Source organism: Struthio camelus, chromosome 7 (assembly GCF_040807025.1).
Source record: "Struthio camelus isolate bStrCam1 chromosome 7, bStrCam1.hap1, whole genome shotgun sequence".
Classification (NCBI taxonomy): domain Eukaryota; kingdom Metazoa; phylum Chordata; class Aves; order Struthioniformes; family Struthionidae; genus Struthio; species Struthio camelus.
In genome coordinates, this window is record NC_090948.1 from 8,462,290 (window position 1) to 8,487,568 (window position 25,279).

Sequence of the window (25,279 nt, forward strand, 5' to 3'; positions counted from 1 at the left end):
TTACTGTAGGCCTAAAAGATTTCATTAGCTTCCAGTCACTCAAAATTATTAGAGTAGTTTTAACTTGTGTCTTTGGAGCCATGAGGCTTTCACTGCTAGCAATAGCACAAGACAAGTCTGAGAAAATGGCTGAAATATTCAGAATTTGTAATTGTTCCTCTGACTTCTTTCCTAACTGGAAGTCCCCTGTGCAAGAAGATACCCGAGAACAATTGCTGACTAGCCAAGCGCTAAAAACCAAGCCTTGACCCCCCACTCAAGTCCGACTGGGTGGTTCAGTATAAACAAAGTTCACACATATTACTTGAAAAAGAGCATACGCATGTGTAATTAGGCATTCCCATCAGATGAACAAAAATTCAAGAGTGCATTTTCTCTATGAAAGTGTCTATATAAATCTCTTCTACAGCAGGGAATACTGTGGTTTTTATACAGTGCATTGCTTTATTTCTGAAAACAAGGTATAATTTTGTGAACCATTTGAAAGATCCATTTAGGCTGATGGAGCAACTCTGGACAGACTGCAGAATCTAGCTTGTTTAATAACAGCCTAGATCAAATTACCTTGAGCATTGGTCCTTTAAGCCTTCTTGCTTTACCTACCAATTTGGATCACAGCTCAGGCTTTGCTACCGTAAAATCAGTATGGCCTGCATAACATCACTTTTACAAGAGCAACAGACTGTAATAAGTCATCAAAATTTTCCTTACCAATGGCGAATCCAACTCCAAAATTTGGTGCTATGAGCCCATAAATATTTTTAGCAAATGGTACCTAGAAATGAAATTTCAGGAAGTTAATTATATCATACTGCACATGCTAACAAGGGTAGTTTTCTTTTTCTCAGATAAACCCTGAGTATTCATGGCACGCTTTGTACAGAAGTGCACATTAGAATTTGGTTCCTGTTGTGGACTACAGTTTCAGATATCTGTGCCATTACACCACTGACACACGTACTATTACGAACAAGAACAAACTGCTAATTGAGCAAGAGCTCAAAAAAATGACCATCCTTCTCCTTCAAGAGCCATATCTCCTTCAAAAGACCTAAAGCAATGAAATCTAAAAGCCCTCAAAATTGTGTTCTGGAACCTATTAACTATACACAGTTTAATGAAGTATCATAAGGCAGGAACTTCAGTAAAATCTCATGGGTAAAACACATACTCAAAGATGAATACATGAACATTTAGATGATTGGTTTTACTTACACATATAATACTTATTCCCACGATTATCATCCCAAGTAAAGCACAAAGCCACCTATCAAAGAAGAACCATCACTTAGACATTAGTGACATTAAGATATTAGAAATATCTTGAATGTTTCAGCATCATATCAGAAGTGAAGAGTTACATAACCAAAGGATTTCAAAAAATTATTCTTCTAGGTTAATAATTACTTCTACACAACAGACTTTAATGATTTCCACTATCAATGAACTGCCCTGGGAAACACCGAAACAGGACAGGAACAGACTGGAACATTATTAGTATTTTTAAATCAAGCATACCTTCCCATTTTGTGTGCAAGTATCCCAAAAATATTAGTCCCAATAAGATAAGAGATACTAGCTGGAAGAAAAGCAACACCTGAAAAATATGAATGAGATGTTTTATCAGCGATGATTTAAGTGAAGTGTTAGAAGAGACTAATAAATTCCAGACACTGCAATTTTGATTTGAACGCATCTAATACAGTCTTGGTGCATTGCACAAAGAATCAAATATCCGGTTTGTTGCAGTCCTTTCATGAAATCTAACGACATTATCTATGAAATACAGGAGCGATGTGATGCCTTTGAAAAGAGTTTTTCAGCATCAACTACAACAACTGGTACGGGAGAGGAGATAGAAAAAAATAAAAAATAAAATAAAGAGTAAAAAGTATTTCTACAATAAGCTTTGTGATGGCTCAAGAAAGTTCGCTTTTCCCTTCACAAACATTTCTCTGTTATATTGAACTTTTCGAGCATGTGCTCAGCATATGCAACAGACACAGAACTGTTAGGGACAGGTAAATCTCTCTCTGGAGCAAGGGGACAGCAGGACTGCTACTGTGACTTTGCAAGCTCGCTCAATGTGACTGCAGTAAGTGCTTGTACTAGAGGCAAGTTTATAAAGCCACAGTATGGTCCTTGCTCAAGTAAATACTGAAGCTGAGCATATATTCATAATGTAAAGGTTAACATGTCTTAAAAACATAATTTTAAAACAATTCAGCCAATATATTCACAGTAAAAGTTAATTTTTAAGAAATTGGTTATTAGTTTAAATTTTAAAAATAATTATCTATGAAAACTTGGAGATGAGGGCATCCAACTAAATTTTTTCTGATGCTAGAGTGACCAGATCCTCCCATGTGTGCCCCACCTCCACTCTGACAGAAAGGTTGCTTGGAACAACTATTTTTGTAGTCTTAGGATATCCACAGCAATGGCTGTATCCAAAGTATCTGCAGCTGGCTCCACCGTGGCCAGAAACGTCTGTGGTTTAAAAGCCCATTATAGTCCGTGCTTGAGGGTTCACCCTCTTCCCATCCCTATACACAAATCATAGGGCAGAACCAAGCCTGAGGGGAAACGTAAGAGGAAGCTTCTGCTTTGTAGAAGAAACACTAGCAGGTAGAGCAGAGTGCCATTGCCCCTGCTGCAGCTGCCTGGAGAGCGCCGGCGAGAACTACGTAGGCACGTACAAGACCATGGGCTGTCTTTGAGGCGAAGACATTGTATAAAACATTTCTGAGAAACAGACGAATGGAGTTGTTGCATTTAATGTTGGATCCTTTGTGGAACGGAGTAGAGTGGTTTATATGTCTTGGAAGAAATAATACACAGTATTTTTCTGTTGTTCCTGTTAAAATTTGCATCTTCCTAAGAAAAGTAAAACTGGGAAATTTGCCAAAGCTGGGAAAGTCTGACAACTTAATGCTCGCCATGACAAGCTGTCTGTCTGCTCATTTTTTAAATTGGGAATCAAGCAATTCACGTTTAGAAAGCTGCCATGACATTATGGTACACAATCGAACAATTTCCTTCAAGTGTATATGCTCCTCATCTTTCACCAAGGCAACATAGATTTTCTCATTTCCTGTCTATCCATCTTCCTTCCTATCTCTCTGATATTCATAAAAAAAATCTAGAGGTAATTTTTAGCCCAGCAATATCCTGCGATTAAAATCCTCATGCGTTGTAATAGTAAGGCTGGGAAAACATTTTCACCTGTGTAACTGCAGCTGCTTTGGTACTGCTTGGAGCAATCTCCTTATACCAAGTAGTCATGTTACATAGAAGACCTTGAAAACTGCAGAAAATACTGCAAAGACTCGCTAAATAAGTCTTATAGTTGGGTGTGTAAGGCAGTGATAAGCTGTGTTATACTGAAGCAGAACTTTAATTTTCTAAACAAGCTTTAGTCACTGTAACACTAACTGATCGAAATTAGGATCCTTTATACTTTCTTCACGTCATGTTTCAGACAGCTGGACTACTAAATTGTATAAGATAAGGATTTACTTAAAATCCTGCAGTTCAAGATATAATTCAAGAGGCTTAAAAACTTTAATTAATGCTGTCAAATCAGACAAAGCATAATGGAATCAATTACTTATATCATTATGGGGTAAAATTAGTCTTAATTTAAAATGGATATTTTGCTTCCAGGAATCTCTATTCAAAGAAGAGATTCATAAATCTCATTTCCGTTACACCAGTAATATTAAACACTCGTGTGGGAGGTAGATAAGCAATCTGTCTTCTTCTCAGCGAGTTTTAGAATCGCTAGGCTTGTGCATTAATTTTGCTATATTACTGGCTAGCAATCATTAGCACATACAATGGTTCGGCACTACAATGAGGACGGCTATCTATGGCCAGCCTAGATCTGAGTTAGCGTTTATTAGAACTAAGGCTTGTATTCTCTCTGTGGTGAGGTCATGCTTTAACACAATTACTGTTAGTGTTGGAGCTAATCAGGAAATTTGATATTAACTACTTGACGTAGTGCAGGGATATTAGTTTGATGCTAGTTGAACATCATTTTCATCAAGGATTTTTTTTTTTGCAAATATCATATATTGATATGAAAAAACACCCTAAAGAAACTTCACAGCACAGAACACGTAATTAGCTTCATCAAATACATTTTGTGTTTGTAACAGTAACTCTTTCCTACAGACTATTAAAACAGTAAACATCAGTCTCATTCATAAAGAGGATCAAAACCTAGGTGTTGTGACACATAAAGGCCAGGCACTCCGCCACCCAGCACAATTCACAATAACCTTTCGCACACCACGTGGCTGTCTGGACACCTCAGCGCAGCATTCACGGACACTAATAGACCGAGAAGAAAAGCTGGAACTTCTGCTCACTGCTGGAGTTTGACGCTTCCTGGAAGTTAGTCCCTTTTTCTTGTCTTTTTCCCCTGGTCACCTCAAAGAGAAAGCGCTCCCCAAGCTTTGCACTCTAATCTAATCTGATACATGGACAAGTTCCCAGTTTGCCTGCGGACACTGGTGGTCAAAATATCAACCTGCTGATTTCAATCAGAAAATGCCATTCCCTTCAGTAAAAACATGGTTACTACTTAGAAGTGTCATGAGCTCTGTCGAGAAGTCTCTTACGAATGAGATGACTAAATAACCATTGAAAAGGGTGTAAAATCTTCCAGACGACTGAAAAAAAAATGTTCCTAAGGCCCCCTTTCTCTCTGGTGGCTACATTTTAAGAAAAGTCCATGCTTCTTCCACACTGTTGCTGCGAGCAGCCCTGGATGAGTATGTGTTAGTTTGCGCATGCTCTACGCCAAACATACTGAATCCAGTGCAGACTTGTGTGATTGCCTACTCCAGGCCATTCATACTAGGAATTGAAAAATGATGCCCTGTAGGAAAAAACTCAAACCTCTAACATAAATTGTGTTCTGTTTTTTTTAAATTGACAATGCCCTTTAATCAAATCTTTGATGTTTCCTTGATTGTCAAAAAGGCTTTATAAAAAGCTTATTTAAAAATAGAATCTGAAATTTGTGCATGTTTGCTGTCTAAAATGGGGGGCGAGAAATCAAATCACAGTGTGCTGCGCTTAACCATCAGTCTCCCGTTTGGCAGTGTTGCTGCGCTGTATGAATACGTGATGTGCATGCAAGCCTACCAGACTGCCCTGCTGGGCCGGCTCTGCTGCTCAGCCTGCCGCAGGGAACTCGCTGCCAGGTGTGCTGGGGCTCCGAAGGGAGCCCGGTAGGACTGGCGCTCCGCAGGCACCAGCACAGCACTGTGGCTGCCTGCATCTGTTTCCCCTTGCAGTGCCCCTGTTGCCCCTTATTTGAATCTATATTACAACAATGGCAATCCCCTATCTAATCCTTTTACAAGTGCATGTATGCAGTTGTGCCGCTATGATGTCGGCAGCTTAGAGATAGTTACCAAAAACGACTACCCTAAAGCACATAAGATCATTTCTAATGGGGCAAGAATAGAGACAGCTATTGGATAATATATACTAGAAACAAACAGTGTACTGTACTTTACCAAGTTGCCACTTTCTTGAACACATGGTCTCCATCATCCAGATGGGTAATGCTGGTTCAAGCATAGCAATAGCCATGTTTGCAAAACAGATTGATCCTTAGAGAAAGAACAGGAGAAAAAAAAGTAGAAATTATTTCTTTTGACTGTTAACAAAAAGCTATATGAAAGATGGACGCTTTTACAAAAAGATTGCGCTCTTTACAGTCCTATTTGTTATGTGTCAAATGTTGATTAATGTTAAATAGCAGAGAACGTAAAACCACTTAAGACTAACTTCCTATATATTTCAATTCTCCTACAAAGTCTACAATAAAGGTTAAAATATTTTCATAATATGGAAGGGAGGGGAACAGAGTCTGCAGTGAGCATGATGACATTTAGAAAGTTCATGAGGTCTCACTGTTGTACAAATGATAAACTAAAACTACAATCCTTTAGTCTTTATCTCTAGTCTCCTGGGGCAAAACCTGAGCCCTCTTGTGCAAGAGGCACCAGCTCTGACCCCATTCCTTTGTCATTTGAAAACGACTAAGAAGAATCATGGAGGTCTTGATCCGACGAAAACGCATGAGACAACCACAGGGATGTCTATCCCCTACAATAGCGAGTTTGGTGAAGTGATTCCAGAACTAGCAACAAATAAGACTGTGCAACTGAGCAGCCAATAAGTCCTAAGCCTAGCCCTATGAATTTCAATTGCTTCCCAATGCCTTTTGAATTTTGGGACCTTTGGCTGTTCAAAAGCAAAGCAGTGAAAGTGCTGATTCAGCCTTGCCTGCTGGCTCAGCTCTGTCAATGTAGAATTGTTTCCTGCTGTCCACAACCTGCAGATTGAGATTCCAGTGGTTTTATGTCAAGTCCATCTATCCTCAGTAATGTACCTCAGCTGCAGTGCTGAGATTATTAAATCTCATGGTATTTCTTTTGATTCAGGATGCCTTTCCCACTTCCTCAAAAGAACCTGAAGCAGCTAAAGACTAATGCGGGGCAACAGGATGCATCCCCTCTGCCAATCCTTTACAAAATGATTTTCAAGGCGGTTTGGAAGTCACTCCTAGAACTGACAACCTCAGGCATGTGTTCCCACTTTTCTTTCTAATATTTATAATCTCTGAAATTTAGGAACATGTTCAAGACTCTTACAGCAGTTTACCATCCAAATTTCACTTTTTAAAAAAAGCTTTATTTTTCCGAGGTCAGTGAAATATTATTTCTCTTGGAATAAGTTCCTCCTCATACAGTTCAAAATGAAATGAGCACTGATGTCATTCTTTGTTCAAATCTGTCAGAATATATTAGACCATGTATCAAAGATTCCTAAAATAAACTTTCAGGCTGGCTCACTCACTCCCTTCCTGGGGCAAGCAGCAACAGTTCAGCACTGCTTTACACTAAAGACGCAATGTTATGTCTAAAGCTAACCTTTCCACTCTGTTGCAGGCTTCCACTAGTATAGTGTCCATAGGCAACTTAGTTAAACACCTAGGGGTTTCCCTGTTCCAAACCAAAATCAGCCAAGCTTGAGCAACTTCTCTGATGCCAGAAAACCATTTTAAGACACACAAAGTGCAGCCAGAGGAAGCAGTGTGGCTCTAACAGAAGTGGTTAAGTGGCAAAGATCTTATTCTGCTCTTAACAAACTTCACAAAAGTCCAGAAATGTGTGTGCATGTGGGTATGTGTTGCACCCATTTCTCATTAGGATAGGACATCATCAGAGTTTACCAAACTCAGCAAGTACACCATGACAAAGGTACGTCCGATCTTTAGGATGTACCTCAAGAGAACAATGAGAGCCTAAGATGGTACTCTGCAGACTAAGTGCAAGGTCTAATAAAGACCATGCTACCTTACTGAAGCTTCCTCAAAAGAAGATGAAATAACTCTTGCCTCCATACTACATGGGCCTGACCTCTCTTAAGAGAGTCATATCTCAAGGGCATAATTCCTACATTGTTTCTTATTTAAATTAAATTAAATGTCCTGTAGGTGTGACACTACTACATTCCAGCTAGATCCCATCTCCATGGCTAAGAACTCACTAGACTTTTGGCACAGTACCATAAATATCACCAATATTTTCCTGTAAAATGGTGAGTATCCAGTGAAAAACTGTCAGGCACCTTCTCAAGAACCCACGTGCTCATGATGATATCTGTCTCAACTTAAGCAAGTTCCGGTTTTTGGATTTGATAGTTTAAACTAACTTGTCTATCAAGAAAACTTTGTCACCCTGTAGCTTCTGTAATCCCTGTTAACGAGGTCTAGCTACGAGAATTACATTGACATCATTTGTTGAGCTCCAACTATCAGTGACAAAAACTGTCAATAATGTTTCTTTTGTCTGGGTACATGAGCACTGATAGCACTGTGAGATGTCACATCTGACACAAACCATGGAGAAGGAGGCAGAATCAATATTTGCTCACATTTTCCCTCCCCTACAGAGGCTGCCCCTTCTTTGAAGGGCCATCCTTTCTGTACATCCTGTACAGAATGGATGTACATCCTGTATCACCTTTTTTCCCCTCCTTCCTGCCATGCCCAGCTGCACTGGATCAAAGATAGGAAGGGGAACTGGGAAGCACCAGAAGTGCTTATAGGCAAATGCAGGGAAGCAAGAGGGAAAAGGAGCCGTGGCAGTAGGGAAAATGTATCTCTGACACACATAGTCCTGATGCCAGGTTACCTATCCTGAGTCTTTTTCACCAGTTTGGCTCTCAGACTGGTTGCTTTACAAAGCTCCTGAAACATCACCTGAAACAGCTTCTCAGAGGAGAGGAGCTGCAAAAATTGAATGCGATGCAAATGTGTCAGAAAATGGAAACAAATTCTATCCCTGCTTCCAGCAGACATGAAGGATGGGCAAAATAAAGCAGCATAAAGGCGAGATCCATGGTCCATAGCACTTAGCTGTTCATGCTAAGCTGAGTCTTAGCCAAATCTTAGTCAAGTAAAGTGCCCCTTACAAATCCATCCCCTTGTCATGTTTTGGGGTTTAAAACAAGCTCTGTTACAGTTTAGATCTTGATGGGGATTCCATTCCTCTGCAGATACCTACTTCATATGACAGATGAACCTTACTTTGCAGCACCTGCTACTAACCACTGTAAGAGACTAGATACTGAATCAGATGAATGATAGATTTGATCTCTCATGACAGCTGCTGCCTTTGCTAATTTTTTCCCTCAAACACTTTTGTTCTACGGCAGGGTCTTTTAATGCTCCAAGAGTTTCTTAAGCCAAAACTTTGGTCACAGCTTGACCAAGTGTCTAGTTACAGAGTTAAGATAATGATAATTAAGATCACTAAAACCAGAGAACCCAAATAATGCCTGTAAGATTGCTTTGTAGGAGAATTAAGTTACAAGCAGAGGAACACAACTGTAAAAATCATGACGTGTTCTCAGGTATTTTATGAACATAAAGAAGGCCAGGCTTAATTACTGACTTCTTCAGAATAAATGCTCAATGAAATGTGATGCAAAAAGCCAAACTTCTCTCTAGACAGGAAGAATCATCAAACAATGATATACGTAATATCAAATGCCATCCACCATTTGACCCAGACCTTTTGTCAAATATAATCCATGCCCTAGAGACCAAACTCACACCCTCTTCAAAGGGAAACAAAGTTCAACATAATCCCTTATGCTTGTCTGGGATGTGCTGGCAATTCCTCTGTCCAAATGCCTTAGCCCTGTTCATTTGCCTTATAGAAAGTTCCAGGGTCACATCTCAGTGTGAGCAGCAATTCGTTATCTTAGTAAGTCACTGCAATTCATTAGCTTCCTCCAAGCTAGACAGACTTCCATCCAACTTCCATCCTATGAAGTTTCTAGCGGTGTACTAATCCTGTATTGCCAATGAATGATTTTGTTCTTTGACCTTTATGTGAATGAAAGCTGCAAATGACACTACAGTTAAACTAGGTTAGCCTGAGGCGTTCTAGGATGCCAGCTGTACCACCAACAGTCAGTAAAGAAAAGGAATCAGGTACCTGCTGCGATAATGATGTAAGGGTCCTTCAAGAGCGTCAGTAACGGTGTCCCTTTCTGACTCTATGAAACACAAAAAAGCTTGGGTTTATGAAAGGCAAAGCATCATCCATCACCTGAAGTGCTTCATGTTAATACTTACTTCTGCTTGTGCTCTGGATGGCTGTAGCACAAATAATTGAACAGCTGCAAAAAGAAAGCAATGCTGTAAAATTTCTTCAAGAAAGGTGGCTAGATGGTAAGGAGTGGAAGGAATGTGCTGGATGGAAATACTGAATGTTCATATTTACTGACCTCCATCTAACAGTGCTAGTGCAGCCAGCACAAGGAAAGGAGAACTCTTCCCCACGAACTCATACATGACGCTCCCAAAAGGTGGGCCCACTGAGAGAGAAAAATAAAGGAAACAGTTATGCAGTCTTATCCCTGACTCCAAACACATAGCCTTTTCAAGGCTTTGGCCATGCTGCTATCAACACTTAGTGACCAAAATCCTCAATTAAAAAAAAAAAAAACACACAAAGTTCTCTGTGATCAAAATAAACAGCTATAATTTTAACTCAGAAAATACTGTTCCATGAAAACAAAACCCAAACATCTAGAGACTACTGTCTGACATAGTTCAAATAGGAAACATCAAGCACCATCCAAGTCTGACTCGCTTTACTCCTTTAATTTCAGTTATATTAATTCTGTGATTCAAAACAACAGGATCTGGTCCTGGGAGCCAGTAAGGATCAGACAGTGCTCCTGAGGTGGGCTTCATCGGACATACTGACTGCAATGCCACCAAGCTGCAACCGGATCAGGGTGGGGCCTAAACCCTTTAGAGCCTGGCATTCATCTCCTGCATTTAAACATTTATGTGGGTAAGAATACAGCCTGTAGTCCCTGTAAAGTCTGTCCAAGTCATGAACACTAACCTATACCACTAAAACCCAGTTATATAACTGAGTGAACACAATAGCTCTGATTGCTAATCATTGGACTGAGCACACTGGTAAGAGGAGATATTCTGAATCAGGAGGTAATTGGTAACCAAGATTTGAAAAACTTCTGTGTATCAGAAGATGTGCCTGCCTTTAAGAAACTGTATCTGCCTAAGAAATATATTTCTGTGTAAAAAACTATTCCTAGCGTGCACCAGTAATCTAAACTGGAGACAGCCTAATAACATTGCACTTACTCAGAATCTTCTGCTGCTTTCACAGGTCACAAATACATGTTTTGGGGAATGCTGAGGGGTTTCTTTTGCTCGTAGAGCCTCCATTTCACTCACCTAATACTCCCATAGCAAGACCTCCTAGTGCAATTCCCATTGCGTTGCCTCTCTCTTCATCGTCTGTATAAACACTGGCAAGCATGCCCATCCCTAACATTAAAAAAAAAAACCCACAAACAAAATTAGGCAGCTGTTTACTACAGTGTTTTGTCGTCATTTGCCAGCCCTAGTGAATATTTGACAGAGAAGATAGCAAGTATAGAAGAAAGCTGTATATACATCTCCTCCACATGGAATTTACCTTGAAGCAAAAAGGAATTTGGCAAGTGCAAATGGTCTCAAAGACCATGTTCCATCATGTTTGATCACTCAGGTAATTTAATGATGTCCTGAGTTGCTAGATTCTCTGTCTTTGTCATACAGCTTTTAGACGATATTTTTCAACTAGGTGAAACAAAGCTTTGGACAAGTATCCCCTGTTTGTTATTTATACTCCAGTGCTTGACACAAAGGTCTGGTGACCACTCACACATGTAACTGTGGTCAATGGAAGCGATACTTTGAACACAGAGTATTAGGCAGTGCTGATTGCTTTTAAAATGAATATTTCAAGTTCAGCATCCAAAATTAAAAGATGGTTTTGACCTTTATCTTCATGAGTCTCACTTCTGCATTTGATGATGATAAGCCTTCATTTCACAAAGGGAAACATGAAACCAAATTAATTTGTGTTTTTGTGAAGTGCTCAGGCACGGTAGCGGTAAAAGCTATAGAAGAGTCCTCATAGAAATTAACAATTCTGTTTTCAAATCAAGGTTTGAGTAGAATTCAGTAAATAAGGTCCACAGCTGCATAGTGAACCAGAAGAAGAAAAACTAAATATTGCATGATTGATCATTAAGTGAATAGTGTCCATCACGTGCACCAAAAAGTCAGAGGTTCTATGTGAACAGATATGCTTATTGAAAATTGTGGATGACATCAAACTGTTAGCAATAACTCTTGGAGAGCAAGTCAGAGAACAACATCAGAATTCACAACGAATTTGTCGTATTTGGAGAAATAATCTTGATAAGACCAGGATTCAGTACAAAGAAGGTAACAATTTTACAGTTAGGAATGATTACATACAGAAATACAGGATGGTAAATGGTCGGTTGGCAGGAATACTACATAAAAAAATCTGAATGTTATAACAAAACATAAGCTGAACATGAGTAAGCAAATGTTGCAAGTGAGGTGAGCTATGCTTGTCTGCATGATACGTAAAGTAATTCTTTCACTCTGGCTGGCACTTAGGAGGTATCAGAGCTTCTTCTGGGTCTGGTTTGGTACAGCATTGTAGGAAAGATGGGGGTAACTGGAGATTATCCAGAGAAAAGCGATGTGGATGAGCAAAGGTTTAGAAAATATTACCTCTGAGGAATTACTGAAGGACTTTGAATTTAAAACCAGAGAAGGGAAAACTAATGGGAATGGCCTTCAAATACACTAAAGAACCACAAAGATAAACGAAACAAAGTGTCCACTCTGGGTATGGGAATCAGAAATGCGTTTAAATGACAGTAAGGAGGCTTCAGGTGAGAGATTAGAGGAAACTTCCTAACACTAAAGGTTGTTAAGCACAAAGCTAGATGTTGAGGGAATTTCTGGAAACTTTTGAGAACATGTTGTGAAGGATCCCTCAGGAATGCCAGAAACATAGCTGATCCTGCCTGAGCCAGCCCCAATCAGGAAGAAGCTGGACCAGATGGTCTCTTGGTCTTTTCTCCTCTATTTTGTAGGTTGTTGAAAAGAAGTCACATGCTCATCTAAGAATTGGATCTCAATGTGCATACTTGCACAGGGACTGAATGAAAGCGGAACAATAATTTTGATTCTGGCAAGCCTTAACTTTGAAAAATGTGAGCTGCAACCTTAATAAGGTTGTTTAAACTCTATTTATTTTGTGTATGACCACCCATGCAATTTTCTCGTTCCTTTTTTTAGGGGCAAACTGGAAACACATATGATATCATACAGCATGCAAAGGACTCCTGCACAGGACCATGCACCAGCAGAATCTTTTAAATCCTTCACATTACATTTAGCAAAATAACTCCTATGGGGGGCAGACTGTAAACTTTTATGTAGATCAGTTTTACATATAACAGTTGCGTAGTGATTTCCTCAGATAGCTGCTGACAGCAGAGGAGTGGAGAGATTGGAGAATCTTTTGTTTTGTGACAGGTTCTACAAGGAAAGATGGCAGATTTTCTTGTCCTCACCCCTCCTGCTTCTTCTTGCCTTCTCCATCCCTGGTTTTTCACCCCACGCCCTGCCTGCTCACTTAGCCACATCCCCACTCTTCCAATTACTCATCCACTCTTAATCTCTCTGCTTACTCAGTGTTTGTTGCACAGCTTCAAACTCATCCTAACCACAAAGTGCTTCTTGCTCCCAGTTTAAATGCTCAGTCTGGGGCACAGAATATTCCCAGCTGCCCCAAGCAGTGCTGGCCAGACATGGGCTGGAGCAAAATCCATGCAGAGGGAATCTGGGTGGAATTCAGCTGCTAAATTCTTACTAAGTTATTGCAGAGTGCACGTGAATTCTGCTTGTAGACCAGTCTAATTTGGAAGGAAGAATTTTCCTGGGGAAGTCAAAAGATACACTCTTGATAAAAAGCTCTACTGACGTCCTCTCCCAAGCCAAATTCATGCTCCTGCCACCATTGCAGGAAAATTTTCCAAGAAAAGAATGTGAAATGTCCTAACATGAACAGAACATATTTTCTCTAGCCTCAGTCTCAACAATGGTTGAACAATTTGGACTGAAAGCACATACTTCCTTTTACCTACTTTAAAAAAAAAAAAAAACCTTGAAGCAGATACCCAGTACGGGAAACATGAGTCAAAGCCAGCAGATGGGATTATAAGCCACTGAAAACAACATTTTATAACAGAAATTTCAGTAACAGGCAGAGCTACTAGTCCCAACTATAATAAGTGCAGAGATAAGTTCCTGATGACCTTTAAAATGGCTAAAAATGAATTTAGAAAGTTGAAGACACACATGCAGAAACCCCAGGGAGAGTGCAGTTTGTTTAGTTTTCTACCTTACAACAACCCAAATACCAAGGAATTCTGAAATGACATTTGCTTTTGGGCTTCTTTATATGAAAGAGGTAGGGGGGGAAAAAGTGAAACGGATTTAATTGAATAATTCTATATTAATTATTGAAACTGTAGACAATATACAATTAAGAAAATGACTGAAATGACTGTCACTAACAATGGCAGAATCAGGGATCTGCATTTTATTCAGTTGTGTATTCTCTTACCTGCCACTGAAGAACAAGAGGAACCCACTCCTTGAAGGGACCTTGCAATAAACAGTAACGTGTAGCTGCCTGAGAAAGCAAACACTACAGAAAAGATAGAGGCAGATTTGAAAAATTAAGTTAACTCTAACTAGGTTAAAAAGTTAGATTTCTTTAAACTATCGCAAAAACTTCATGCAATTTAGTCAAGTGTTTACAGTGACTTGTGTCACTTTCAATGCTAACTGCATTATTTTCTCTTATTGCATTTTAATTTGTCAGTGGTGAATTGTTCTTAGGCATCAAAGCCTCCTGGTAGCACAAAATGCAAGTGTACAAGCAGTCTTAGCTAATTACTCAGGATTAGATTACATCCTGCTCTGATTCAGCTGCACACAGACAGAGTAATAAGACTTCTCCTTTCATCTCTGCCTCCCCATGCTGCTTCATTTAAGGCTGCCCAGTTTGAAGCTCCAGACATTCAGGGAAAGGAGGATTTCATATGCCACCCCCTCCCACCTCATGTTTCCTCCAATAAGCAAATGGATGGAGAGAGGCTTTACAAAGGTGTTGCCAACTCCAGACTAGATGTTGTGTAGCACAGCTTGCTGAACATGCAGGGAAATCAACTCCACCAATGCAAGGGCTGTAGCATGTTACTGATACTCATGGCAGCAGAGCACTGGAGAAATTACACCTGAAGAGGTGACTCCTAATAGTCTCCAGAGAGATTTTTACCCAGGACTCCTGTCCCTGCCTTTATCTGTCATTTACGACAGAGCCCCTAACTGCTGCGCTCTTTAGTCTGGCTAAATTCCCTGTTCACAACCCTGCAAAATCAGTGTGTCCCATAAAACCAAACGTGTCTCTGTGTGTTGAGCATTTGTCATGCTCAGCTTTATTAAACCTAGGGTGAGTTTTTTAAACTCTTTTTCAGCTCTTACCTGTTGATGACCTAAGGAATTTCCCTAGATGTCTTATAGCTCGGGAAAGCTGTTACATGCCAACTAAACACAAGGTCCGTGTGCACTTCTCCCACCCACTCTGCTGCATTATGCCTCTCAACCTTTTCACCAGGTCTTACAAAAATCCCTACCCATGTGGGGAAAAAAAAAAAAAAGAAGAAAGGATATCAACAGATCAAGACTATTCCCCCCTGCCCTGAAGTAGGCTTACTGCTCTTATATTCATCCCAACCAAAATTTGTCTAACATGCTCCTAAAATGCAGCAGTGCTGGAGACTCTACAACCAGGTAATCTTTCCCAGCACTTCACTGCCCCTGCTGTAAGAAAAATTTTTCTAATATTTAAGATAAATTTTCTTTGATGCAATTTTTAAGCTCATTATTCCTTTTCTTACATACAGCGGACAAAGAAAACCTGTTTATTCCCTTCCTTTTTGTCATAGAGTTTAATATGCCCTACATCTGCTTTCTGAAGCCCATTCTTTTAATCTTTCCTCACAGGCTTCCAATGGTCCTTGATGTTCTCCCTTGTACTCTTTGCATTTGTGCTACATCTTTAAGTGCCATGCCAAAACTGAATATAAAACACCAGCTGATGCCTTATCGATGCCATTAGAGGGGACAAATTATCTCAGCCGACTTGCAGGCTATGCTACTGTTTGTACAACTCACTGTGATGTTTATCAGCATTATGACACTGTTTACTCATATTCTCCTTTTGAATCACTGCAACCTCACAATATTTTTCTGGTAAGCTCATACCATAACTAGCTGTTAAGGATCCTGTAAAATAGCCCTCCCACGGCTGAACATTTTATCAGTTTAAAACTGCTTGACTAACAGATACTCACTTCAGACTAAAAGAACCTTAGAGGAGGATGGGGCTATGGAAGAGACCAGCCTAGATGGGCTAGAAGGTGGAGGAGAGTTTCTTGTCTGTAAGAACATGCTTCTCAAATCTCACCATCACCACCATCCATCGAAAGCAGTCATACATTTCCCTTTCAAATAAGTCCCTCTAAATCAACAAGAATGCCTAGTGACAATTATTGTAGATCATTTATCTTAAAGGTGCCCCTGAACCAAACCAAATAAACATGGACACTTACTGATTGTTGACACAAACATGATGCAGAAACCAGCAAACAGTGGAATCTGGTAGCCTATTCTGGAAAACAAAATGAACATCCACATTTTGGGGATCATCCCGCTGACATTTTGAGTTAGATTTACTCAGATGGGTGCTTTAGAATTGCACACACACACACAAATGCACACACCCAACCTGTAGTTCCTTTGTAGGTTTTGACTATTTGTATTGAACCATATGACCAAAATTGCCTACATTACAAGTGTTTTCTCACCTGGCACAGCAGACTTTTTATCTGAAATCCCTGAAAGAAATCCTTCTCACTTAAGAATCTGATAGCCCTCTTCTCCTTCCTCCGTAATTGTTCCAGTGCAGCCCCTCTGGGCCTCCATGGGGTTGCCAAGGATATTAGAACAGAATATTTGTCTAAGCACGCTGAACTTTGACAAATTCTAGTAGTATTTCAATGATCATCTGTTTCCACCCTCATGAGACAATGACTATAATGAAACAGTGTCAAACCACCAGATTCTTTCGAGGAAAATTTGTCCTCAGCTTTGCTGGGAGTTCTGCCTAAGAAAAAGAGTCCCAAAGAGTCTGAGAATATCATTTTTGTTTTTCCATGATTTTAGGAGTAACAGTGGAGCTGATTAAAGCTTTCTTCATCAGAACTCAAAATAGCCTGTAGAAATGCCTGGTTGTTATTAGTATTTTCAAGTTTCCATGAAAGAAACGGTTTTCTGTTGGAAAAGTAAACATTTTTTTTTTTTAGGCAGCTAAAAATTGAAATTTCAACAAAAAAATTTACAATAGGCTATTTGTCCTATTGTTACAATAGGCCATTACAAATCTACCCTAAAATCAAAAATGCTACCCAGTTAGTTCTAAAGACATTCTTAATATTCTATTCAGCACACTTTATTAATAGCTCTTTTTAATATTCTACATCTCAAAAGACATTACTTAATGGCCTAACTCTTCAGCAATGGCCAATTCTTTTCAAAGAAATACCAATTGACTTCATCTTCCAATGATTTGGCAGTATTGGGTATTTATACTGGCAGGATTGTTTCATAACCTAAGTAGGTCAGTCAAATAATGAAATAGTTTATAAGGATTCTTTATTTTCAGTAATACCACAGTCTTGAGATATGTAGACCAAGTACTGAGTTTTAATTTTTCTTCATATAAGTTTTGTACAAGTAAGATTATTGACCCTCTAGAAGTCATGGTTGTTCTTGCTTAAAGGAAATTGTTACCCACATACAGCTGGCATCTGGTCAGATACGCAGATTACCTTTTCCTGCACGATCTTAGCAAACCCTGCCTCCTCCTAAAATAGCAGCACTAATTAGTTGGCAGTTGTTCCAGCACAAATGTCTAATCCACAGCTGCATTCCCTGATCTGTCCAATAGACATTATAGAGCACAAACCTGGAGTTTTTCTTGATCAGAACAATTACTCCCCTGTACAACATAATCACAAAAAGGAGAGGCATTACTTAGTCAACTGTTCAGTGATTTTGTCCCTTGATCCTGCACCATTCTTATTCTTGCCACATGAAACCTGCACGTATGCGATTTCTGCTTCACTTCCATGACGTGGCATGCTCCATCACAGATTGCTCTACATTTTTCTTCCTCTCTGTGCGTATAAGACAGAAGAATACTATACTGTATACTGAATGTATATACTCTTTTCTTTCTATCACACTCAAACTGCTCATTTTTTCAGGCACCTCTTTAAAAACACTTCAAGGTACTTGTTTGTTCATTGGTAAATCTGAAACAGCTGCAGAATCCAACACGTTTCAGAAAGGCTACCTGCAGCTCAAAATGCTTCCCAGCAGCATTTCTGACTTATAGAACAGCCATAGTCCTTAGTTCAGGAGGGGGAGGAAAGGCTGCCACTGAGGGGGAATGCCTAAATTACTCAGTTTCAGTGCCAAGTTGGACCCATATCGCAAGACTGTTTGGCAGTGGATGCTACTCATTAGCAACATTACCCTAGGATAAGATCAACCATTGATGGGCACGGTGCTGCACTAAAATAAAACTTATACTGACCACCAGCTTAGAAGCAGTGGATGATTAGAAGCTGTTCATTACAGTACTGCAAATCGACTGATCTATCTCACTGCTGTTACTGTGCCACTGCCGAGGCACCACTGTGAACAGCACCTGCTAGGTCTGTCCTTGGTTGGCATTCTTCTTCACCGCCGGTAAGACTGGGGATGAAGTACGGCAAAAAGAATATCTTGAGCAAAGTGATGGACTCCTGAACTGCGAAACGTGTGTGAGGCTAAGGAAGAGCATGCAGGGACCACAGTGCCAGGTAAGAGTGTGGTTCCTGCACTCTCCACCTAAACGCTCCACGCTCTAGTGCAGGGCAGGCAGGGGTTTTTGTTCAACCTGGATAACTGATCATTTCAATCACCTCCTTCTGTCTGAACTGAACCGTAACTGAGCAGTTATAAATGCTGTTATATGCCTCCCTCTTCCTCACTCTTCATATGTATCTTGGTCATAAATATATCATGGTCCACGCCCCAGTCTCACTTGCACATGGATTCAGGTCTCAGGTTGGCTGTAAAAATGATGACGTAAATGTCAGTTCATGCTTTAATGACTTTTGAGGTTAGATATGAACAAACATAAGGTTAAAGCCACATTATTTTTCAGACTGGGGGAGAGAGACACATGGCAGATGAGATACTGGCATTAGTGGATTGTCTGGCCAGCACACGTGGGCAGTAGGCCTGGGCCGTAGAGCTCAGTGGTAATTTGAAGAAAATAACGGAGCAAATCAGTTAGCCACAAGAAGCACAGCAGCTTGTTCACCACTTTCTTTACTGTTAAGGATTAGGCAGAGTCTTGAACCTCCCCTTGCCAATACATCCTCCCCGCAAAGGGAAAGTGCCCTGTATCGAAGCGTTCTGCTATTTTGCATAGTTTCTTACCAATCTCACTGCAATCACAAACATACTGTGAATATGAGCCGTACAGTCATACCTGGTCTGCCCTGAAATGGTGCCATTCTGAGAAATGTGTTGTTCACATCCTATGGCAAAGCCACAACCTTAGGTTTTCATTTGCTATGACTTTTATCAGCATTTAGAGGAAAGGCAGATTGTGCTGTTTCGTGAAATACAAACCAATTCACTAAGACAGGTGTGCATTTGTTCCCTATTCCATGAAAAAGCTGGGGTTTAAATAAGAGCTCGTGTTTAGCAGAGCTTACTTCCTAAATTAATTTTGAAATTTCTTTTTACAAATCTACACCTCCAATGGTTTTGTAAAAGGTGAAAAAATACCCTAGAAAACTTTCAGAAAAACTAAAAAAAAATCATAATTATGGGCCCAAACTACTGTGAATGTAACATCTTGTTGCATCCTACACCTACTCAAGCACTTCAAGCTTTGCTGTACTTGAAGCCAATAACTCCATACTCCTTCAAAACTCTAAATCACACCTAAACAATATTATTCTTTCACTGAAAAACTAAAACCATGACCGTAATGTACTACCTGAAAAGAAAATTTGCTGGGCATCTTAACAATCAGGCTGTGCACGTTAATTTGTAACAGAGCAACCCATTTTACCTCAAGCTGCGTTATTTTGCTGAAATTTTGCAAAAGTAGTAACAATGATACCGAACAGTTTTTCAGTGCTAAGTATATTCTTTAAAATGATAACTCAAGCATCTCCAGTCTCATTTATAATAAGCACAATGGTCACTTCTTCTTAACTAAACATGCACTTTGCTCTTAAGGAATGCCAATTTTAAGGGTTTTTTTTTCTTTTGCCCACGACTTTCATAGTTAATTGCTAAATACGTTAACCGATATTTCCCACTAAGCATTTCTCAGAAGAAAGGCAGATACTGGTATCAAGATATAAATAATGCATGAAAGAAACACAGTAATCCCTAAATTTAATTTAGGGCTACTGTGCCATTAGGATGCTCGTTTCTCTCAGCAGGATAGAATAAGTTTGTCGCACAAGAAGCTAGGGCGTATCTTGTCCTTGATTATTCTTATATTACAGCTCCCAAACCTAACAGTTGGCATTTCTGCCCCAGCGGGAGCCCCCGCGGCGGCTCTGCCCGCCGGCTGCAGAGGAGCGGTGCTGCCCCGAGCGTCACCGCGGGCAGCGCAGGGCTCTGGCCCCAAGCTGCACGGGCAAAGGGATAGGCATCGACAGGGATACATGCACCCCTCCTTAGCCAGGTGCCTGCCAAAGAAAGAGCAGAGATTGCAGCTAGACTATGACGTTAACTGCAGTATTGAGAGACCACTGCTAATGTGAGGCATATTACTTCTTTTTTCCTGGTTTGGCAGTTTGTGGAAATTGTAATACCGATGGCAGAATCCAGAGGAAAGTAAATATATATAGGGCAATTATCTAGACGGTTAATAAAAACAAGGAGGATATCTAAAGAAATACAGAGAAATGATACATCTTCATGCTGTATTGTCTGCGGGTGAGCTACCTTACCTCAAAAAAACAATATAGGAGATTTGGGTAGCAAAAAATTGTTTCCCTCTTTAACTTGCACATATGTTTGTGTAAAAGCAATTTTGTAATGGCATGCATACATGTGTGTAGGTGGTATGTAGGAGGAGATACAGTGAGATGAGAGCGAAATTATGCTATCTAATTTAAAGCTCTTGTGTTTACACCAGTTCCACAGATTTAGGACAGATTTTGAATTTATGGCATTGTGAATCGAACAAGTGCTTATCCCTCAAGTGGATACTCTTCCATCAGACTAAGATTAAACACTCAGTTTAACCATCACTGGGTATAATCTGTAAAATCTAAGAAAAGTAGTTTCGATTTCAAAAGCAGAAATATCTAATATTTAGGTGTGTTCGTTGTTTTATTTATTGCCACAGCATTGATTGCTCCAACAAAAGAAAGTGTTTCACAGGGACAGAAGGTGGACACATTTGCACCGTGTGCTATTTTCCGAGAAGAGGTTTCTGCTTCATAAAAATAACTTAAACAAGAAATATGAAAATCAGTGATCTAACTAAACACAATTTGGAGTTTGCTTTGTTCAGAGATTGACCTCATATTCTCATGTTTTTTGCTGCTTCGAATGAATGCAATTTCTGTGGGGAACAGGTGTACAAAATACTAACAATAAAATCAAATTAATTCTATAAACACTGATTTAAAATGATATTACACATACTCTTTCATCTCCATGCAAACACCACTAGTGATTGGTTTGTTTATTTCTTTTTTGCATGTCACCGATATTGGCAGTTACATCCCTGACGCTGTTCAAACACATTTCTAAATGTAGCGTTCAGCCATACTTTGCTCAAGGCATCATATATATGCAAAAATACAGAGAGAACAACTTGAAAGTCAGATTAGATCATGTACTGACGTAAATCCACGTAATCCATTGAATTCAGTGATGAATACGGCATCAACAATCTGTCTGAGAGACTTGTTCACTTTTAATCATTAAAGCCCACGAGAATTACCTACTTGGTTCTTACTGCAGGGTCCCGGAACACGATTCAGGAGCGCTGACTACCAAATCGCTCTCTGAGCTGTGAGACTCCATGAGGGCAAGGGAGAAACCTAAACTGTGCCTACAGCTTCAACGTCACATTTGCGAAATGCAAGTATGGAACTACCATCAATTCACAGTGCTTCACTGTCATAAATACTGAGCTATAGCGTCTTTTGGCCTCACAAACACGAGTGGTTATATGACATGCATTGAAGAAATGTGAACATAATTTCAGTAAAAGTTTCTACAAAGACCTGAGAACTCAGGAGCTGGAGAAGAAGAGGTGTATGGCACTTAAGGTATCAAATGGCTTCTGCATAGCTTACTGTTTTATTTTGGAAAGGAGGGAGGCATTTATAAGACATGCTAACGAAACATATTTCACGAAAGTATTCCTCTGGATAAAGTGAGAAGGACAGTAAGTCCTTCCACAAATTTTAAATTTCCGCAAGAGAAATTTGAAATTCTTTGTTTGAAACACTAATCCAGAATAAAACATTAATATAAAAACCTAATGGCATAACATAACAGGATTAACATCACGGGAATAACATACCTGTTTGTCAGGGGCCCTATGAAAGGGTTAGTGATAAGCTGAACTGTTGCTTTTGAAGCAAACAACAGACCGACTTGAACATTTTCATTCAGCAGGTCCTTGTCTTCCTTAGGGCAATCAGATGGCGAAGTAGTCACATTCACAATCATTTGCTCTGTCTGGGTATGATGCAACTCTCTTGGTCTTGTCTTATCAGATTCATTTCCAGTAAGCATTGACGAGTTGTCATAATAGGAAAAGATGCTCTGAAAATTGTCCATTGTTGTTGAAACTACATTAGGCTTAGTAGTCTGGATTTCTGTTGCATTTTTCTCATGTTTGATGCTGTAAAGGTAACTGGGAATTATTGGCACTGGAAAAACAAATAGAATATATTGGTATCTTACTATAAGGTTATTTGTAAATGGAATGACTAAATTTTCTTATTCGCTTTATCGTTGATTAGGAAATACAAAGCTTTCCTATAAAGAACGTCAGTAAGGGTTTTGAAGGCCTGAAACACAGAATTAAAAGTTTACTCAGAAAAACACACATACAAAAACTTGGAAGTACAGTTAAAACAAAAAGATCTTTTCCATTAATATTTATTTTTTGCCATTTTCAATATAAAATTTTCTATACAGATATCAGTCAGTAAGCAAAATTTGAGAAGTACCAAAGACCATGTTTGTACAATCTTTTTGTTGCACATTACTGCATATATCCCTTTAGTAAGTTGTGAAAACATGGAAGCTAAGAAAAGCATTAAAACTATTATTAAAACAAAGTATTAAAAAATAATAAAACCAATTTATAAAACATGCCATGAAAATGTTGAATAGGTAATAGCCATAAGATGGAAAAATTCATAACACTCCTATGTTCATTAATGTGAATTGATATATTGACAATTACATTTCTAATACTTTTTTGAAAATTTACACTTAAAAGATCATAAAGAAGTTGTTGAACACGAGCCTGTTGTATATAACTTAACTGCAACTTAATTGCATTAATATGTATTTCAGAAATTAGTATTTCAGAATTAGTAAAAACAGATGAAGTTTCGTTCTACTAGAAAATGTTAGTGACTGAATCACCAGTTGTTGTCTCACTTTTTCATTTCCTGAATAAGTCCAATCTTTCATTCAGTCTGCAGAATGAAATAATGTAAAAAGACTTCTCACAGAAATATTACTGAATAAGCAATAGGATGTTAATAACTTCATAAGGAAGCATATTCATGTAAAACAAAATCCAAAATTGACTTGCCAAAATGTATATCTAAATGTTTGTGTTAAAGTCTACATTGTGGTATCCGTCTTTATGTTGGACTCTCCGGAGAAAGTCATGTATCTGATTGAAATGTGACACCGCGGCGTTGTCAAAGAGTCACCTCTGCAGAACCTGCTCCACCTCTGGGAGAAGCATGTGTACTTGTGCGTGTGCGTGTGCACATCCATGATCCAGCAGTTTCTCTGAACCCTTTTAAAAATGTATATAAATATACAAGTTTGAATTACTGAGGACTCCTAAAACTGCCGGTTTGAGTACATTCCTAAATCTTGACCCTACATCATGGAAGCCAGTAGACGTTTACATCCTAAACTTTGATTAAAACAAGGATTATTATACTCATAGAAGTGCTTTTCTTAAAACTCATTTTGATTGTTTTCTTTTTAATCTGCCATGTTAAGACCAATGTGGGGAAAGGGGGACTATCACAAGGAAACATACATCTAAAACGTTATCTAGCCTGTTCTTTCAGTTGTATGACCGCAGGAGAAACAATTTGATGACGAGCTAAAAATACTGTTATCTGTCATTCTCCGAAGTATTGGTGGCTTTTAGCAGAAAAAAGAATTATGAAGAGTTTTTGTACAGTGCTGACCCTGCAATTAAATAGCCTGAAATAGAACTTCGAGATGCATGGCAGCGTGTTTGCAGTGCCGAGAATATCACCTAAGTTTGAAAATGACCGGTGGAAAACATTTAAAGAGAGCATTACTCCTGCATTCAGGGAAGATGTAAAGACCTGGGCTGTACCTCTGCCAGCAGAGGTTATTTCTGGCAGAAACTGGAAGAAAAAAAGACGCTCTACGTACCGACCACCGTCAGCAGCATGTTGTCCAGGAGCAACGCGACGAAAACGATGAGCAGGATTAGTTTCCTGGACTGCCGGCTGTCCCGGAGCCAGCGGAGGACGCCGAGCTCCCCCCGAGCCATGCCTGCGGCTCCCCGCGCTGCCGACAGGCAAAGGCGCTGAGGCCCCCGGGCCGCAGCAGCCCCCCGCGGGGTCCCCCCCCGAGCAGCAGCTCCGCGGCTGCCGGCCGAGCTGCCTGCTCGAGCGGCGCGCTGCCCTCTCGCCTCCCGCCGCGGCCGGACCCGACCGCCCCGCGCCTCCCGGCACCGCCCCCGCGCCGCCCCCCGCGCCGCGCACAGCCCCGCGCCGCTCCGCCGTGCCCGCGCCGTCGGCCGCGGCAGCGCGGGGGCTGCCCGCCGGAGCCGCCCTCCCCGGGGCGCGGCGGGGCCAAAAGCAGCCTCCAGGGGCTGCAGAACGGGGGTGTCTGTCTGTCTGTCTGCCTGCCTGCCTGCCTGCCTGCTGGCAGCTCTGGGGGCGCCCCCGCGCCTCTGCGCGCTCGGCGGGACGGTGCCGGAACAGCTACGCGGGAAAGGGAAAGTCACCGGCGATAAGTGTGCCCTTTTGGTGGTCCGGACCGAAATGGCACCACCGGTTCTTTTCCCGAAACGAGGTGTTTGCGCTATTTGGCATTTGAATTGCCCATTTCTCTTGTCCACTCTGCACGGAACATCCAGGTTTCTCACCCAGTTTCTTACCTGTGGCGTTTGTTTGTGATCATTACGAACTTGCTGTCTTTGCAGTTTGTATTGGAAAGGAGATTGTGTGCTTCGAACTGATCGAGAGGCACGTTTTAATTGAGATAGGCATTTTTATATCATACTGTCTTTTTTTTATATGATGCTGTCTTTCAGACCATGTAATGCACAGTTATCTTTCCGTCCGTCAATACTGAACTTGGTGAACTATTCTTTGCTTTATTGTCTTGGCTTTCCTTCATTTTGGTAAAGCCCACTGGACT

General features: G+C 40.2%; 1 protein-coding gene across 1 annotated transcript in view; it reads right to left on the minus strand.

The window, feature by feature from the left end:
• Positions 1 to 24,568, minus strand: part of SLC18A2 (solute carrier family 18 member A2) — a 30,867-nt gene extending 6,299 nt beyond the window's left edge. Inside the window, exons 1-12 of the mRNA XM_009668618.2 lie at positions 24,284 to 24,568; positions 22,200 to 22,551; positions 16,129 to 16,187; positions 14,076 to 14,159; positions 10,811 to 10,903; positions 9,826 to 9,915; positions 9,674 to 9,717; positions 9,534 to 9,594; positions 5,535 to 5,630; positions 1,519 to 1,597; positions 1,216 to 1,267; positions 712 to 775 (exon numbers count right to left, since the gene is read on the minus strand). Coding sequence (XP_009666913.1) covers positions 712 to 775; positions 1,216 to 1,267; positions 1,519 to 1,597; positions 5,535 to 5,630; positions 9,534 to 9,594; positions 9,674 to 9,717; positions 9,826 to 9,915; positions 10,811 to 10,903; positions 14,076 to 14,159; positions 16,129 to 16,187; positions 22,200 to 22,551; positions 24,284 to 24,404 — 1,195 coding nt within the window. The 5' untranslated portion in view covers positions 24,405 to 24,568. The remainder of the gene's footprint in view (positions 1 to 711; positions 776 to 1,215; positions 1,268 to 1,518; positions 1,598 to 5,534; positions 5,631 to 9,533; positions 9,595 to 9,673; positions 9,718 to 9,825; positions 9,916 to 10,810; positions 10,904 to 14,075; positions 14,160 to 16,128; positions 16,188 to 22,199; positions 22,552 to 24,283) is intronic.
• Between the last annotated feature and the right edge of the window lie 711 nt (positions 24,569 to 25,279).